The 15556-nt window shown below is 40.7% G+C and overlaps 1 protein-coding gene across 1 annotated transcript in view; it reads left to right on the forward strand.

The window, feature by feature from the left end:
- LOC136261983 (uncharacterized) overlaps nt 1–14410 on the forward strand; it is a 38904-nt gene extending 24494 nt beyond the window's left edge. Inside the window, exon 3 of the mRNA XM_066056091.1 lies at nt 13297–14410. Coding sequence (XP_065912163.1) covers nt 13297–14283 — 987 coding nt within the window. The 3' untranslated portion in view covers nt 14284–14410. The remainder of the gene's footprint in view (nt 1–13296) is intronic.
- The last annotated feature ends 1146 nt before the right edge of the window (nt 14411–15556 follow it).

A 15556-nucleotide genomic window follows, 5' to 3' on the forward strand; every position in this document is an offset into this window, starting at 1 on the left:
ATCTGTGTGGTTTTCATGGTGAAATCCAAGTTGTGCATCCTAAAAACATGAGTATTAATCAATCCACACAATTGATTTTGGCCTTAATGTCTATATAATCGCTGCCCAGATGTTAACCTTGTCAACATTTTGTATGTGGCCTGCCTAACTGGGCTACATATGAAATATAGCCCAGGCGGCTTCTTTTATCTGAGGTGTGAAAGAGTTACATTGTTATTGTTGTGCACTTGTGAACCAAGGATTAACTTAAAGTAACCATACTGCGTGCTATGTACTCCACAACTGTGCAGGGATGTGGTAAATACATATCATATATGATATACTGGCAGAACCTGAAATTATGATCAGACATCTGCCTTTTCCAACTATTTCTGGCTAATGTTTGACCACATTTAGAAAGTTTTTGTATAGTACTATTGAGTATGTCTGACCACAAAACAGGTTTTGTCAGATCATTTCCAAAATATAATTTCAGGCCCTGGTAGATTTCACCATGTACAACCATGAACTGCTTTCCTTGTACCGATCATAACTGCATTATTGTATCTTGTACCAGGTAGCTATAAAATCTTGCATGTGTTTTTTTTTTGTTAATACTAAAATGTCTAACAAATTAGTCCATAAATGAATTTAGAAAAAGGCTTATAGACTAGTATGAGGAAAACAGGGGCAAAAGATATATATAGTTGGAAACTTGAGTCTATGTTTTAAAATGTAATGAACACATGTGATGAACACATGTGATGCAAGAGTGGAAGGCAAGCACAAATCATTGATTCCCATCAGGATATCTGACAGAAGAGATTTGAAGTTTTGTTGTGAGAGAGGGATGTTGCTTGCCACTTTGAATGAACAGAAGGCACATGCTGCCAAATATGGTAACAAGGCTGTGACTAGACACAGTGAAGAATCAGTTTTACCTAGGCACAAACAGATGCTCTGAAGAAATGGGTCAGTATTAGATTGTTTGATGAACAACCAAACCTTTGATGAGGAATGATGATTATCTAAGGCTCAATCGGTGAGAGACAGATGGACTTTTTTTTGATGGTCAGCTCCCTGACTCAGAGGAAACCAAAAATGCTATGCGGCAAGCAGCCCAAAGCATAATACTGTTGTAAGTTGTTGGTGCATCTGAGAGTACTGAGTAGATATGCTTCATTATTTCGACTGTAATAGGGAGCACTTTGGCAGTTTTTCTGATTGATTCTTCTTTATCCCATGCAAGTCTTGCCCTAGTCGTGGTGTAAGTGCCCTGATGTAAGCTGCATGACATCCAGCAGTCACTTGCAAATTCCGTACTGCAGAAAAGGTAAGCCTTAATTGTACTATAAGTCAATCCAGCAGATGCCAGGTGCACTGAAAACAGCAGCAAAGCATGTTCAGAAGTAGGGGTATGAGTTTGATGTTACTGGAAGCAAAAATCTAAGTAGTGTTGTTGATCGGCAATGTAAGTTTTATGAGTGGATACTGCTAAACCTTCTGTGTAATAGTAGGAACTCTGGTGAGGTCCAGGCTATAATAGTCTCCCCACAGGAGTTGGAATTGGAGTGGGTGTAGGAGCAACCTGTGGGTTAAGAATAAAGAAAGAGTGAAAGTTATTTCTTGACAAATAATCAGTTGAACAATTTACCACTACTACTATATGCCTACATTTTATATCAATATCAAAATAGGCTGCAAAAAAACCAAAGGCAACAAAGCATGTGCATGACTAAAGCTGCTTGGAAGATTGTTTGTTAATGGCGAGTACAACACTGGAATTGTCACATTCAAATAAGACCCTCTTTCTAGAAATTTGTGAACCCCAGAGTACACAAATCAAGAGAATTGGTGCAAGCTCCTTAGCCTTGATTGGTATTAATAGGTGACCACTCAGGAGCCCATTTCCACTGAAACCAATAGCCGTTGACTATTGAACCACAGCCCCATGATCCTAATGCATCAGTTTGCAGAACACAATGTGGGAGCCAGTTTCTACCACTCCATTGGAAAAGGCTCACCCCGTTTCATAATGAGAGGAAAGAAGTGTGCCACCATGCAAGATCTGAGTGGAAATCATGGGTTAGCCTAGTGTAGTAATGCAGTTTCTGTACTTTAGCTACAGTAGAATGCATGCGTGCAACAAATGCTCCTTACCACCTTGCTGTCCTTACCACCTTGGTGGCATGCTGAAGGAGGCCCACAAGTGATAGGATTTGTCTCTTGTTGCATTGTCTTTTACCAGCCACTGTGAAACCTCTTGCTTAAGTCTCTGCAGCTTTTCTGGTGGCAAGTGGGCTTCCATTTTTTGTGCATCTAGTAGTATGCCTAGGAAGGTCAATGAGGTGGAAGGGCCTTCTACCGTCTCTAAAGCTAATGGAACTCCAGTTAGCTGACACACTACAACTATGGTTTCCAGATTTCTTTGACAAATAGGGGCTGCTGGAGGACTAACCATCAAGAAATCATCAAGGTATTGGATTAGGAAAGTAATGTCACGCTGTTTCAAAATCCATACAAGTAATTCAGCTAGTGTCAAACAACTTGGGACAGATCGTAGACCAAAGGGTAGACAAGTATCTATATAGACTCCCCTATCCCTCTGCAAGGCAAGTAAGTGTGTGTCTGCTGGGTGGGCAAATGATAGGCGAAAAGCACTTTTTATGTCCAACTTTGCTAGACGTGCACCCAGACCTAACTGGATTATTTCCTGAATTGCATGGTCTCAGTAATGTATTTCAAAGAGCACAGAGATTTAGGAATGTTGTCACTGACACTTCTGTTTTTTTTGGGTGTGACAAGTCCACTATCAGCCTCCATTTTCCCAGTTGGTTGCCCTTGGTGATAACTCCAAAGCGATTTACATGTATCATAGGCATCTCAGTGGGAAGGAATGGGCCTATCACCCTGCATGAAGATATTTCTGTGGCTAGGTACTGCTGGGTGCTCAAGAGCCATTGAAGAGCGCTATCCATATGTTTATGTGCTCATCTTAGGGATTTGCCCTGTGGGATAAAGCCAATCTTATAACTACAAGAAATGCCTTCCAGGAAGAACTGCACCAGGCATCTGTCTGGGTGTCCCAGCAGCAACAGACTCCACCCAGACACTGAAAAAGGTGTGTTTATTGCTGTAGCTATTCTTGACACACGCAGGTCCCCATTGGTTGACTGCAGGCGGTAACTCCAATCTCCTATCCGTGATAAGAATAGCATGGGTGGATCCAGCTGATGATTCTCCAAATCCCAGTGTTCCGGAGGAGCTCAAGAACTGTAGGGGGAAACAAAGGAAAGGGAGGGGGTGGTTATGCTTTTGTAGGAAATATGTTTAGACACATGATTATTTGCTAGCTATGTGAAATACAATACTGAGGATACCATGTTATGTAACCTTGATCAGTTAATTACTATTCCATGCACCATATCATATTAGTAATCACAGTGCTACATTAGAACACATGATAAACTAGAAGAAAGTGATGGTGTGACATGAGGACAGAGCTGCCTGTGAGGTGAAAAATGACTTAATAATTAGGGGATGGAATACCACGACAGTATATGTGAACCATGTGAAAGTAACAGTTTGCCTAATAAATGCAATAGTCCAACTAATAAATGTTCTGTGGTTTATTTCCAAAAGTGGAGGTGGTCTTACTTTTTTGGCTTGTGTGGGCATTGGATAGCCTTGTGGTACACATCTGTCACATCTAAGTCTTTGGAGCAGTACCAGCATATGTGATCAAATCTGTAGCCCGGGTATGAGCAAAGAACTCTCGGGGTGAAGTTCCATTCTTTGATGACAACAAGGCCTTGGAGTTTCAGTTGGACGGTTAATTTCTAAGCCCTTATCAGTGGAAGGGCAGTCAGTGGCATGACTGCAGTCTGCTGAGGAGTGAGTGACTCCAAAACAGTATATGCAGCAGGCACGGCATTTTGTACCAGGGAAAGCCAAGATACTATCGATTCTAGCCCATGGTTCTCCAGGGGTTGTAGACTGGAAGAATTGATGGTTATAGCCAAGCCAATCTTCACCCTCAAATTCCATGTGGGCCTCCAGGATTAGATAAAGATAACCCATCATGTCATAGATCCGCGTGGGATGAGACTGAGCAATCACTGATGTGTAATTGGTAAAACACTGGTGTTACGGTACTGACCATGTACTCGACTCTAAACAATGCTGAGGGGCACGCGCACTAAATATTATTGTAATCTCATCACACACCCAGCATAAAAAGAGGGTCAGTACAACAAGAAAAATGGTCTAGATACAACAGTGTGAACCATATAGAAAATATTACACATGTGGACCTAAAAATAAGTCTTACAAGCCAAAAGTGATTATCACAAAAATTTGCAATACATCTGGAGTCAGTCCTCTTGACAAAACGTCCGCGACAACATTACGCTTTCCTGGGATGTGGTGTGTGTTGAGGGTGTACTCTTGTAGCATCAAACTCCACCTCAATAGACTTTGGTTCCTGTGCTTTGCACGATTAAGAAAAATCAGTAGATTGTGGTCAATAAAGACATCTATGGGATACTGTGCTGGAGTTAAGTAGAATCTGAACTGCTGCAGAGCTGATATCAGTCCTAAAGCCTCTTTCTCACTGGTGGAGTAGTTTCTCTGAACACTATTAAACTTTCTTGAGAAATAGCAGATTGGGTGCTCTAACTTATGAACATCCTCCTGCATGAGAATAGCTCCCACCCCCAAATTACTTGCACCCACATGTATAATAAAAGGCTTCTTAAAGTCAGGCATAGCCAATATTGGTGCAGTGGTGAGTAGCATCTTAATCTTAGAGAAAGCTTGTTGCTGATCATCTTTCCAAGCAAAGTTGTGTTATTTCTGAATAAGTCCCGTCAGAGGCTCTGCTACCATTACAAATTTCTTGCAGAACTTGCAATGAAAACCCACCATCCCCAGGAATCTCATTAGCTGATTCTTACTAGTGGGAATGGGAAAATTCATTATCGCCTCTACCTTAGCATGAATGGGCTTGATGCCCCCTTTACCAACAACATGTCCTAAATAAGTGATGCATGCCTGCCCAAACTCACTCTTTGCCAAGTTGATGGTCAGCTGAACTTGCCTTAGGCATGTCTAAAACTGCTTCATCTGCTGTAGTGCTGCTCCCATGTGACACTAAAGATGACAATATCGTCAATGTACCCCTCACATCCTTCCAGGCCTGCAAGAACTTGGTGTATCATCCGTTGAAAGGTGGCTGGTGCATTTTTCAACCCGAAAGGCATCACTTTGTACTGATAGAATCCAGTAGGAGTGACAAAAGCAGTTACTTCCTTGGACAGAGGTGTTAAGAGAACCTGCCAATAACCCTTCAAAAGGTCGAATTTACTGACATACTCTGCACTGCCAATCTTATCGATACAATCCTCAGCCCGGGGAATGGGATATGAGTCCGTCTTCGTTATCATATTCACCTTGCGGAAATCTGTGCAAAACCTGTAGCTCCCATCACTCTTTGGAACCAGCACACATGGGGAACTCCACTGGCTCTTGCTTGATTCACTAATATCATTAGCAAACATGTACTCCACTTCTTTTCTCATTACTTCAAGCTTCAGAGGGTTAATACGATAGGGGTGCTGCTTAACCCTTAAACCTGCAGAAAACTTTTCGGAAATGCGTGTTTACACAATATGGGCATGCATGGCGACACTAGGTGGGGTAACTTATTACAGCCTACAAATACACATAGATTAAAAGTGTGTTTATTGGGCTACTTGGAGAAGGTTAAATGAACACTGTAACTACAGTGGCTTACTTGTTATTGAAGCGGTGAACAGCAACGAGTCACGTCTCCGTGTTTCTAAATTCTTGTCACGTGTTTAATTTCGATTGTGGGTTTACTCACATGAGTCATATATGGCCTGATGCAGAATTTCACACAGAGTTGAATGAAGATTGTTGCAGAGCGATAGGATCAACTACCATCGAGTTATCGACCATTTTATTAGGGTATGTAAAGGGTTTGCGTGTTTCCTTACCAAAAAGTTATTTTTACGGCTAGTTTTGGCTTGCGTTAGGGTAAAACTCTAGATATCATTTTGATCCTTGCTACATCGCACGTAGAATGACATAAATTGTATAGCCGTAGGATGGACGCTTTGAAAGTTACAGCGCTTTGTGCAAAGCATGCATATTTATTAAGTGTAAATCCAGTTTTCTGGATTATGCGGGTTTAAGGGTTAATGGGTTTTGCATTTCCAACCTCCATATTATGTAATGTCAAGGTAGTCTGTTTCGGTACATCTGGAAATATGTCCGCAAACTCATTGACCAAGGAAGAAAGCTGAACCTGCCTTGAGGCTGAAAGGTGCTGCATCTTAGATTATAAGTTGGCTAAAACAGTCAGTTTAACACTGTCACCGGCCATGTCACTATAAAAAGGGAATTCATCCTGTTCTGTTGACTTCTCCAATGCTACCAATAACATTGGATGAACACCTTGGTCCTGTGCTGTGGCTTTCTCCCTATATGGTTTTAACATGTTCACATGGCACAGACGATGGGTTTTATGTCTGTCATGGGTACTAATAACATATTCAACATCATTTACTTTCTTTGAGACTAAATAAGGACCATAATACCTGACCTGAAGTGTGTGATTCTGAAGTGACAACAACACCAATACTTTGTCGCCTACCTGGAACTTGCGTAGCTTAGCCTTCTTTTCGTACCACAGCTTCATTTCATTCTGAGCAGATTTCAAGTTCTTCCAAGCAAGTTTACCAGCAGCTGTCAGCCTGGTACGGAGAGCCGAAACTTGATCCAACAGGTTTGTGGGAGGTTCTTCTGTTAGCCAGCTCTCCTTCAATAGCTTCAAAGGGCCACGGACAGTACGGCCAAAAACAAGTTCAAAAGGGCTGAAACCCAGTGATTCTTGGACTGCTTCTTTTACGGCAAAAAGCAACAAATGAATACCCTGGTCCCATTGCTTCTCATATTGCAGGCAGTACATACGAATCATATTCTTCAGGGTCTGATGGAAGCGTTCAAGTGCTCCCTGGGTCTCGGGATGGTATGTGGATGATTTGTGTTGTTTTATCCCTAACTGATATGTCACCTGTTGCATAAGACTAGACATAAAATTGGAGCCCTGATCAGACTGTATCAAGGACGGCAACCCAACAAGAGTGAAGAACTTAACAAGGGCATCTGCTATACGGGATGCCTTAATGTTTCGAAGAGGGATAGCCTCTGGAAAGCCAGTGAATCTACACATAATTGTAAACAAATACAGGTTGCCAGATGTTGTCTTAGGTAGAAGGCCAACACAATCAATTATGATTTGGCTGAAAGGTTGATTACAAACTGGAATGGGCTTAAGAGGTGCCACTGGAATAGTCTGGTTAGGTTTTGCCAACTTTCTGACATACATGACAGCACTTTCAAAATTCTGAGACATCCTTCCGTAGGTGTGGCCAATAAAGGTGGTTCAGTATCTTGGAGTATGTCTTGTTGACCTCCAAATGGCCTGCCATGGGTGACTTGTGTGCTAAACTTAGTATTTCTCCTCAGTACTTCCTGGGCACAACTATCTGGTGAACGACCTGCCACTCCTCATCAGCAGGGGCATCACTAGGTCGCCATTTCCTCATCAGTACACCAGACTTAAGGTAGAAACATTGTGCTTGGTGGTCAGCCTCCTCCTTGTTAACAGAAAATTGAGCCAATTGGTTAACCTCTTCATCACTCTCCTGATCAGCGATGAGTTGTCTACGAGACAAAGAAAGGTTACCAACACTTTGTACCTCACCTACATCCTGCACTGTTGGTTGATTCTTGGGCTGAGTCCTGTGCCCCATCACTTAAAGTAACTGATTGGCTCGAAGACGACAAATTCTCCTGCATCTGAGCACATTGAGCTGTTGCTCTGGTCACCACACATGTAGGGAAAGTGTCAGAAAGTCCATCAACAGCAGGAGAGGGACACAGTATCTGCTCGGTGCTGTTAACAATCTGTAAATTTGGCTGAACCTCGCCACCTGCCAAGTCATTGCCGAGGATTAGAGAGACACCATTCACTGGTAAACTAGGTCTGACTCCAGCCAGATACCAAGTCTGACTGAAGGAAGGTGTATGTGATGAAGTGGCACTCTAATCACATCCATTCCTACTCCCTGGATGAGCACACTTGCACCAGCTGATGTCTGATCAGACAACGACAAAACATGGGAAGCAATAAGAGACTGTGTGGCACCGGTGTCACATATCTTCACAGCTACAGTGGCTCCACCCTCTGTAAGGGATGCATACCCTTCGGATACAAATAGATGATAATTACTCAAATCCTCAGGCTTGGGAGTAGGAAGGGAGTCTTTCTCACAGCTTGAACTAAAGAGTGGCCAGTAGGGTTGTTCCTCCACTTTTCCAGTGTGTGACACTCAGATATCACATGACCTCTTTGTTTGCAGTAGTTACAAATTGGTCCTCCAGACATGCCTCTTCATAGGGTTCTCTAAAAATCTTCTGCATTACCAGCTGACTTAGGATCACTAACAGGGATATTACGATGGTTGGCATCACTGTGTGATAGTTTACTCTGTGAACTACCTGACATTGCAAAAGAACCATGATGTGTCAAAGAATAGTCATCAGCAAGCACTGCTGCCTGTTGCAGGCTGTCTGCCTTTTGTTCGTCAATGTAGGTTTTGATGTTACTAGGTAAGCAGCTCTTAAATTCCTCTACTAATATGAGCCAGAGAACTTTTTCAAAATCTTTAACTACTTCCTTGGAAGCACACCAATTATTGAATAAGGCTTTCTTATCCCTGGCAAATTCTGTTTGTTTTGTTTCCTACAGTTCCGAAAGTTCTGGCTATAAGCCTCTGGAACAAGCTCGTATGCTTTCAAAACAGCTTGTTTGACGTGGTCGTATTGTGAGCTCTGTTCCACTGTCATGGCTGAATACACCTCCCACAAGTACACTCTGTAGTAATACCATCCATACGTCCTTAGGCCACGTCAAACTAGTGACAACGTTTTCAAAATGAAGGAAGTATTTATCCACTTCCTTTTCTTGAAACAGTAGTACAAATCTTATATGCTTGCTGACATCAAAAGGCGCAGGAGGTCCTGGTGGAGATGGTGGAGAGGTAGTGTTGGGCGATATTACCTTTCCGATAATCTAGATTACCGTTTTAAAAATAATCTTGATTTTCGATTAAATCTCGATATCTAGTTAACTGAAGTATGCAATGTACCTCTCTGCATCAAAGCATTCAGCAAGGTCTCTATCAATCATGATGGTTGTTTTGTTTGTCAACAAGCTCAAATTGTTAGTATGCTAAGCCCTTTCTATGACCAAAGAAACTTTCACAAGACCAAATCTAGTAAGGCTGGGGTTAGACTAATCTGTACTATAGTCATGCTCCACCTGCTTATTGCAGCAAAATTGATGTTTGCTACTTGACAAGATGTAAAATGGATTAGTGACTAATATCTAGATTAGTGATCGATCATTGATTTAATCAATTAATTGCTTAACACTATGGAAGGATAGCAGTGGCTTTCTCTAGTTCCTTCAATTTGAGTTGCAGTGACAATTCCTTCTCTTGTAGTTCTAGCTCACAAAGTTTCACCTTAGCTTCCTGTTCTCGTTCACGGTCTTGTGGTTCTAAATGCTTTAGCTCTACCACATTATTATCTACAACAGAAGGATTCAGTTCTTCGATTTCATGTTCCGATACTAATGCTTCGTCTATTAAATGTTGTATAACTAACCAAGAAATCTTGTCTTTTCTAGTAGAGGTGGTGAATGTCAGCTTGAAGTGTGTCGCTATTTTCTGTATTTGAGATTTCTTCAGCGACTTAAGCACCTGGAGTTAAGGGTTGCTTACGAATGATTCTAGATTAAATTCTGACATGGAGCGGGTGTCAATGACAAAATCCTACAGAAAGAAACCAGAGCGCAACATGAACAATAGGATGACAAAGAATACCTTTACAGGTGCCTATAAACCCGGCACCAAGGACTTTGAGCAGCTGGTTAAGAAAAAAAATGGCGGATGCTTTGGAAGAATCCGCTCTAATCAGTGGCAATATTAATGTCTCGCTGTCAGTAAAAGTTGTAAAGGCTTCACTATCACCTTCTTTTGTCGTTAGGTAGGGTTGCAAGGTTGATAATCAATGCATCCTCTCCCAGACAAGCCCCCAGATTTGTTACAGTACTGACCATGTACTCGACTCCAAATAACGCTCAACCACCCTGAGGGGCGTGCGCACTAAATATTATTCACACTGGACCCATTCCAAAATTGATGTGATGGGTCGACACCTTGAACTCTTAACTCTGCTCCCATCTTCTTGCAGTGGGCCCCTGAGAAGGCTCTACCATGTCAACAAAGCTACCAGTTTGAATAAGCTGAGCAAGCATGTTTGGAATGGGTGGTAAGCCTGCCTGATGCGGGAAGGTTTATGAGCAGTGGGCATGGTCCCTAGGCTGTGCCCTACCACAGGTGTGATGATTGAAGTCACAGATGTGCCAGAAGATAGACAGCTCCTTGAGTTCAGTGGTATGAGTGGTGGACAAACTGGTGTAGATGTTGGAATATGGCATATGGAGCCAGGTGGTGAGTAGTGTCTAATAACTGTAAGAAGAAAAGTGGTGGAAGGTGCATGTGAATAAGACATAAGTGTGCATTTGTGTATGGAAAGGTTTGGGGAGGGGAGGAGAGGGGGAGGGATGCACATATAGTGGAAGCAACTGTCTATGATAATGTACAGTATATTTTTTATGATACCCACATTATTATCCATTCGTAAGCACTGCTTGCTCGAATCATACATCGTTTAATGACACACTCATACTCACATGTCACCACCAGCATAATTAACACTGCCATCTAGGGGTGCTGCATATACTCTTTACATTGAGACTTGAGACAGAGCCTATACTAGTGACAAGACTGGAGCTCCCCTGGTTCCCAGAGTGGAGCACTGAGGAACTACAACTAACTGGGGATTTAGACCCATAGGGAAACCAAGGAATAGACAGCAGAGGTGCCACTCTGCTCCAGGTATGTTAGAAAGTGGGAATTACAGCTAATTAACCATGACGAGCAAGGTTTCTGGCTGCAAGAGACTGGGAAGGTTAACCACAGACATTCATACAATCAATTAGTGAGGCGACAATAACGAATAGATTAGTTTTTGCACAAACAGCATGTACATGTATGATCATACTAATAAATAGCATGAGCACAACAGCATGTGCAAATAGTGGGCGGTTGAACCGCCCGTATAGAGCGTCACTGCTAGCTACAACACACAATAGCAATACGTACAGCGTATCTGGAATAGACAGTTGTTGAAGATAAGATGTAGGAACCATCAGTGAGGATGTTGAAACAAAGGCTGGCAATAAAGACGCTGGAATCACCGACAAAGGTGTAACTATGGGAAATGCCTCAGGAGACACAGACGTCACAACGGTCAATGTAGATGTCACAACAGGATGGCCCTGTAATCAGTAATCCAGTACCTCCACAAGTTCAGTTATATCACCTTGAGTAAGCGCCACTCACTGTGCGTTCTGATCCATGGGATCTCCTTCCTCTGGATGACTATACGGTTTAGCTCTTCCACATTTTGAGTGGCTTCTGTTTGATTGACTTCTGCATTTCATCATGAAAAATGTGATCTATTGAGTTGATCTATCTCTTGTAGTTAAACACTTCTGACCATCCAGCAGCTGTCTTCACACTATTGTTATTTTCGCATGTTCACATGGGTGATTACTTGACACCTTTCATGTGACCGTTTCACCATTAACTTTGTTAACCAGTTAAACTCTGTTTACCTGCACTATGACAGCCATTTTCCTAAATGTGACGACAAATTAATGTCATTGCAGATATTGTCCATTTTAATAGAACCAACTTGATTGTTGACATAAAGATATGACGTTTCTGTAATGTAAGTGTTATGTAACATTATAGTGATCTGCACTGTCATATAAAAAACAATGGTGATGGTAACAGGCAGCTTGGCAGTATTGGTTAGGCATAACCAAGCCTGACCCCAAACCATTCCAACAAGTTGTTTTTTTTGCTTAATTGAATTTTCTGTTGACTGACTGACTTATTAAAAATTTAAAAACGAAGTAGCATCCAAATGATAAAATTAGTGAAACAAGAGGTGAATGATCGTATTACAGCTTAGCTCAGTGGGAAAATCCCAACTTTGGCATGTCTATTGCTTGGATCCCTACTTTATTTTAAAATTGATAATTTTTAATATGCTAGTCTTTCGTTTCTCACACATAAAACGATGTTGATTGCATCAAGAGTTCATAATATAAAGTAATAATAAAGTAGTAATTTTGTATATTATAAATTCTTGATTGCATGTATAAACATTTCAAAGTCTACAGTGCTTAGTTGATATATTTACCTATGCTGCTTTGAAGTACATGTAAGCTTTACTCTGAGGTGGTGTCTTCTTATCAGGTTGTAACTTGCAACACAGGTGTAGTTACTTTCAAGAAACTTGGTGGACCCTTCCTGATGGGCACTACGAGTGTTTAATGGCTGAAAACCTATATGTGACAGGCCACTTAGTCTACTAGGAATAGCTAGGGTATCCCTTTTACATGATTGATATTTCCAACAAGAAAAATTTATTTGCACATACATACTAAAATATTTTTGTCATTGGGCATATAAGGTCATGAGATATCTGTGAAAAACAAGAAGGATTGTTTTCTAGTGCAATTAAAAGTACTCTAAAGAGAAAAATTGTGGTAAAGAAGATAGTTTTGTAAGCTGACCATGGAATTTGGCACAGTGACCTCAAACTGCTTATATCATGTTCAGTTACAATATCCCCATTGAACTGCTCCATATCTATTGGTTGTAAATGTGTGTATTGCTTTCATACGGATAGTATACACAATTAACAAATTTCCCTATTTATTAAGGGATGGGTGTCTGGTACATCTATTACTTAACAGTTATAGAAACTTATCAGAAGCATTTTGCATTGCTTTGAAGCTGTGTTTGGGTTTAATCGTACCCAACCAATACTGTACTTACACAAGTTGCTGTGAAGGTAATATGAAGTTCAATTATGAGTAACTTTTATTGGCTGGAAATAATCTTATTTAGTACTGTGCTACTATAATTTAATAGGCAGGTACTGCAACGAAAAGGTTTGCTAAATTAATGGTTCATAAGTGCACAGTGATTTGTGAAAAATTTGTGTCAATTTCAATGGTATAGTATTGTAAATAGATTGCATGTAATAACTCTGTGTATTCATAGTAAATACCTGTTTTCCTCATAGGTTTGCTGTGCCCCAAAGTGTTCCAGATTACTACTGTGCTCGTCTGAAGAGATAAGTTTTCAGCCATCAGAATCCTTTGCAAAAGTTTTGGAGAACTTTAAGCTCCCTGGCAGTGTCATCTCAGATGGATCTCACTTCCTGTACTACCATGATAATAAACTGTTTGTACTCAGTGATCTGAAGAAATGGTACAGCATGATGGGACGATATGTACTTGTGCTTGATCTTCAAAATGATACAGTTGATTATCTTGATTTAGAAGTGAGCAGATTCTGTGCACTTAAAGATGGCTTTATTGCACTTGAGCGTGACCCCAAATCACCAGGAGAAAAATTTAACACTTTAGATATGTCTAGTTGTAAGTGGGTGCTCTCTTCGATCCCACCTCTTTCAAAGCGTAATGTCAAATATCCAGTATTCCTCACCTACTCTACTTTGCTGCTAGTGTTTAGTGGTAACCATGTACAGGTCCTTGAGTTGAACACAAATAAATGGTTTGTTTTTGAGTTATCAACCCCTGGTGGTCTCCTTCAACCTGCACGTAGCACAAACTATGCTATTTTGGGTGATCAGCTTTTTTTGTGTTGTGCTAAGACAACGAAGCTTTACTGTGCTGACATGCAACAAATCATTGATGCTGTCATGGTCCAGTCACAACCAGTAAGTGATCTTAAATTACGCCTCAATTGCATTCTTTGTCCAGTGAACTGCATCTTTGTTCACGAAGACGTTCTTGTTGCTCTGTACATATTAGAAGATGGCTATAGCAAGTTCCTTAACCGAGCATGGTACTACAGTGGTCAGTGTGACCACTGGCACAACATAACTACTTGTGACCCATACATTGACGGGCAATGGTTTATGATGGAGAATGGGAAAGCTGCTGTGGCCAAGTTGTCTGCTAGTTGGAGTTACATGTGGAGAACATGGAGTATCACTGCCAAGATTCATCAGGTTCAGCTAGAAACAGAACAAATGAAAATATGACTAATTGATTTTCATATGAACCATCATTTATACACACAATCGTGTATTTGATTTTTCAGGCCCATTATATATGTACAGTGTATCATCATGTCTTTAATAATGTTACTTATCTTAGTGAATTGTATGATTTATGGTGTTGCAACTGGATTTAGTAATCTAAAATGCACATCTACGTATTTAAAGATAGATGATTTTGAAGTTATAATACCTCCACATGAAAACATTATCACAAAAATGTGTGAATTTAATGTCTGTTAAAGCATTCCCTGTACTGAGATATAGCTGGTAAGTTTTCTACTATTTTAGAAGATAAAAATGGTGGGTGGCCAAGATGCAGCATAGAATTTGGTTAGCTGTGTAAGCATATAGTAGACCCTCGGTTATCCAAATTCCATTGTGTTTCAGGCAATGGCTAGTGTTCAGATAAGTGAATTGTTCACAACTGAAAGTCCATACATTTACACACAGCTTTGTTGAAATACTCCAATAGAACATATATTTGTACTCAAAACAATCTAATAGAACAGTCGTTTGCAATTTCGGATAACTGAGAGTCTCCTGTAATTGTAACTAATTAAGGTTTCAAGATTATAATAGTGCTAAAGTTAAGAGAACTAATATTATGTTTATTATGTACTCCTGGCAAATGTAGACAAATTTAAATCGGCCAACTGACCTGCAGCACTGTAAAATTTATGTGTGTGCGTGTGTCATTCTAATGGAGTTGTGCAATAAGACAGGAAGTACATAGTAGACTAAATAATCTGATTAATGCAAGGAGCTTTATTTGTTCTTTGCATGCTGTGAATGCAGTAAAGTGCAAGATCAAGGTACCAGCCTTCATTTTGAGGATCACACTATATACGTACTACTTAATTTAGTTATGGTGAGCTCTTGGAGTTGGAAATCAACAGCTTCAAAACTGTTACACGACTCTGCTGATCACTGAGAAGTAAATGGAATGAGTCTAAATGATCACAAAGCAAACAAATTTGTGCAACGAAGTAATGTCACCAAATTTGAAGTTGCTCTGTGGGTACTGCCAAAAATAACTTATTTAGTTCTTTATCACCCATATGCATGAAGATTGTTTGATTTTTCACCACAAACACATGAATACACTATAATAATAATTTCACTGTCAAAATCAGCCAGCTGCAGGTTTACTTTTGTTTGCTGCTTTTACCAAGCCCAGTTATATGAGCAGTCTGGGGCTTTAATGGAGCTCTGGAAAACCTGGGGATGGCTGCATGTAGCTGTATGCAGCTCCATG

This window comes from Dysidea avara, chromosome 7 (assembly GCF_963678975.1).
Source record: "Dysidea avara chromosome 7, odDysAvar1.4, whole genome shotgun sequence".
Taxonomy (NCBI): Eukaryota; Metazoa; Porifera; class Demospongiae; order Dictyoceratida; family Dysideidae; genus Dysidea; species Dysidea avara.